The sequence below is a fragment of the Chaetura pelagica genome, unplaced genomic scaffold (assembly GCF_000747805.2).
Source record: "Chaetura pelagica isolate M959 unplaced genomic scaffold, ChaPel_1.0 scaffold222, whole genome shotgun sequence".
In the NCBI taxonomy this organism is placed as follows: Eukaryota; Metazoa; Chordata; class Aves; order Apodiformes; family Apodidae; genus Chaetura; species Chaetura pelagica.
Window position 1 is genome coordinate 8,659,701 of NW_009952711.1, and position 1,845 is coordinate 8,661,545.

At 42.1% G+C, this 1,845-nt stretch overlaps 1 protein-coding gene across 1 annotated transcript in view; it reads left to right on the forward strand.

Moving 5' to 3' along the window:
• Nucleotides 1–1,576: 1,576 nt before the first annotated feature.
• Nucleotides 1,577–1,845, forward strand: part of SPPL2A (signal peptide peptidase like 2A) — a 25,896-nt gene continuing 25,627 nt past the window's right edge. Inside the window, exon 1 of the mRNA XM_009994558.1 lies at nucleotides 1,577–1,736. Within this exon, the coding sequence (XP_009992860.1) occupies nucleotides 1,577–1,736 (160 nt within the window). The remainder of the gene's footprint in view (nucleotides 1,737–1,845) is intronic.

Genomic DNA, 1,845 nt, shown 5'->3' on the forward strand with positions numbered 1-1,845 from the left:
AACACAGTCAAAATTCCTTCATCTCTTTCAAGTTTGTGTATTGATGAAGGAACCCAAGATCCTCTCTTTACTAATTTCTGTATGACATAACTGTCTAGCGAGCAGAGTCTTGTCCTTTTTACAATGTTCGTCCTTAAAAGTTATGCAATGTGTTTTATCTTAAATACCTGATGATCATAGTGACCCTTCCAAATCTGCCTATCTAAAAAGGCAACTATTTTCTGCTTATGATATTTTATGCACAATTAACAGAATTAGACAGTAATTCAAAGATAAGATAATGGAAATTTAATTGGATAAGGAGATACATGGAAAGGAACAGAGAAAGGCAAATTGGTTGGAATAAATTTACTCGAAGTTGAGAGGCTGAAAAATAAAAAAAAAACAAACCAGAAGTAGCACAATGCAATGGAAGAGCCTTGCAATGGAAAGTGTTCTGGGTGTCTTTCCTTGTGAGTCAAAGATCTTTCAGGCTTTGAAGTAATTCTTCAGGCTTTGAATGTCCCGATAACCTAATTTTCTTCTGCCTGAGATTGGAAATAGCATATATGAATAAAAATATTTTTTCTCATAGTGCTGAAATTTGAGACTAGATAAGCTGTTTTTAACTTAGGTTACATGCTAAAGCTAATGGTAAAAATTAGGGACTACTTAAATTGCCAATATATATTACCTGAGAAGTTTTTATTGATGTCCTGCATGTGAGCAGCCCATGTCCTGAGCTAACATGAGGGGAGATCAAACTAAATTTACACTTTTGGGGACAGCATTTTATTTAAAGGAACTATACTAGTATTTCAGCTGCAGACAGAATAAAAGCTGCTGTTCTTTCCTGGGCAATGCAAGGGGAGAGGGGAAGTGTTCGATAGAGCAGGACACCCTGTGGAATCTGATCCTGGGAGCAGCTATGCACTTGCAATTAAAATCAAACACCTCTCCCATGCTCGAAATACATTAATGTACATGCCCTTAGCTCTTTACAGATCACAGAATTGATAGATTTATTGAAGTAATCTGTATTAATCTGTCATCCAGATCTTGTTAGATTAAGAAGAGATAGTGGTTGGCATAAAGTGTTGTGGTTTCTCTGACAACGGCACCAAAATAGAAACACACAGATGGACTAGGGTTTTGTTGTTTTTTTTAATACCAATTCTGCGTGGAATATGACTTATTACCTGGTCATGATGTGCCGTTATCTTTCACTGTTTAAGCACATTAACTATTTCGACACACTTGCAAAACTGCAAGAGGCACAAGCCTGTCCAGTTGCTGAGACAAAGATCAATTGCAGTTGGCACGGGGAGGGGGGAAGCTTTCCTGTTATCGTATTTGTATAGATCAAAACCCTACTTATTTTCAGGTATGTAAATGTTATTCAGATTTTTGCACCAGTGCTTTAAAACCTCTGGTGAAAGGGGTTGCACAACTTCCTTAGCTGTTAAATCTCGGAGCTATTACAGCCTATTGCCTTCCTGCAAATCATCGCTGGCTGGCAATCTGGAGCGTCACAGACCTTTTAAAGCTTCCAAAGCCAGGGAGACGCCTCTGGAATGCTTTTTTTCAGTTGAGAACAATGCCCTTCCCTCCACCTTTTGTCACAGGTCACGTTTCACTGTTGCTCCCCAGCCCCGCTGCCCCCGCGTGTCCGAGCTCCGAGGACGGAGCGAGGCGAAACACTCGGGCTTCTTTGTCTCGGGAGACGCGGGGCGAACTCCTTTCCCTTTGCGATGGCGGTGAGAAGTGTCACACAGCACTCGAGCACCTGAACCCGCACAGCCGGAGCCGACCCGCGGCAAACCCGGCACGCGGAGCGCACGGCTCGGGAACCGGGGGGCACGGACC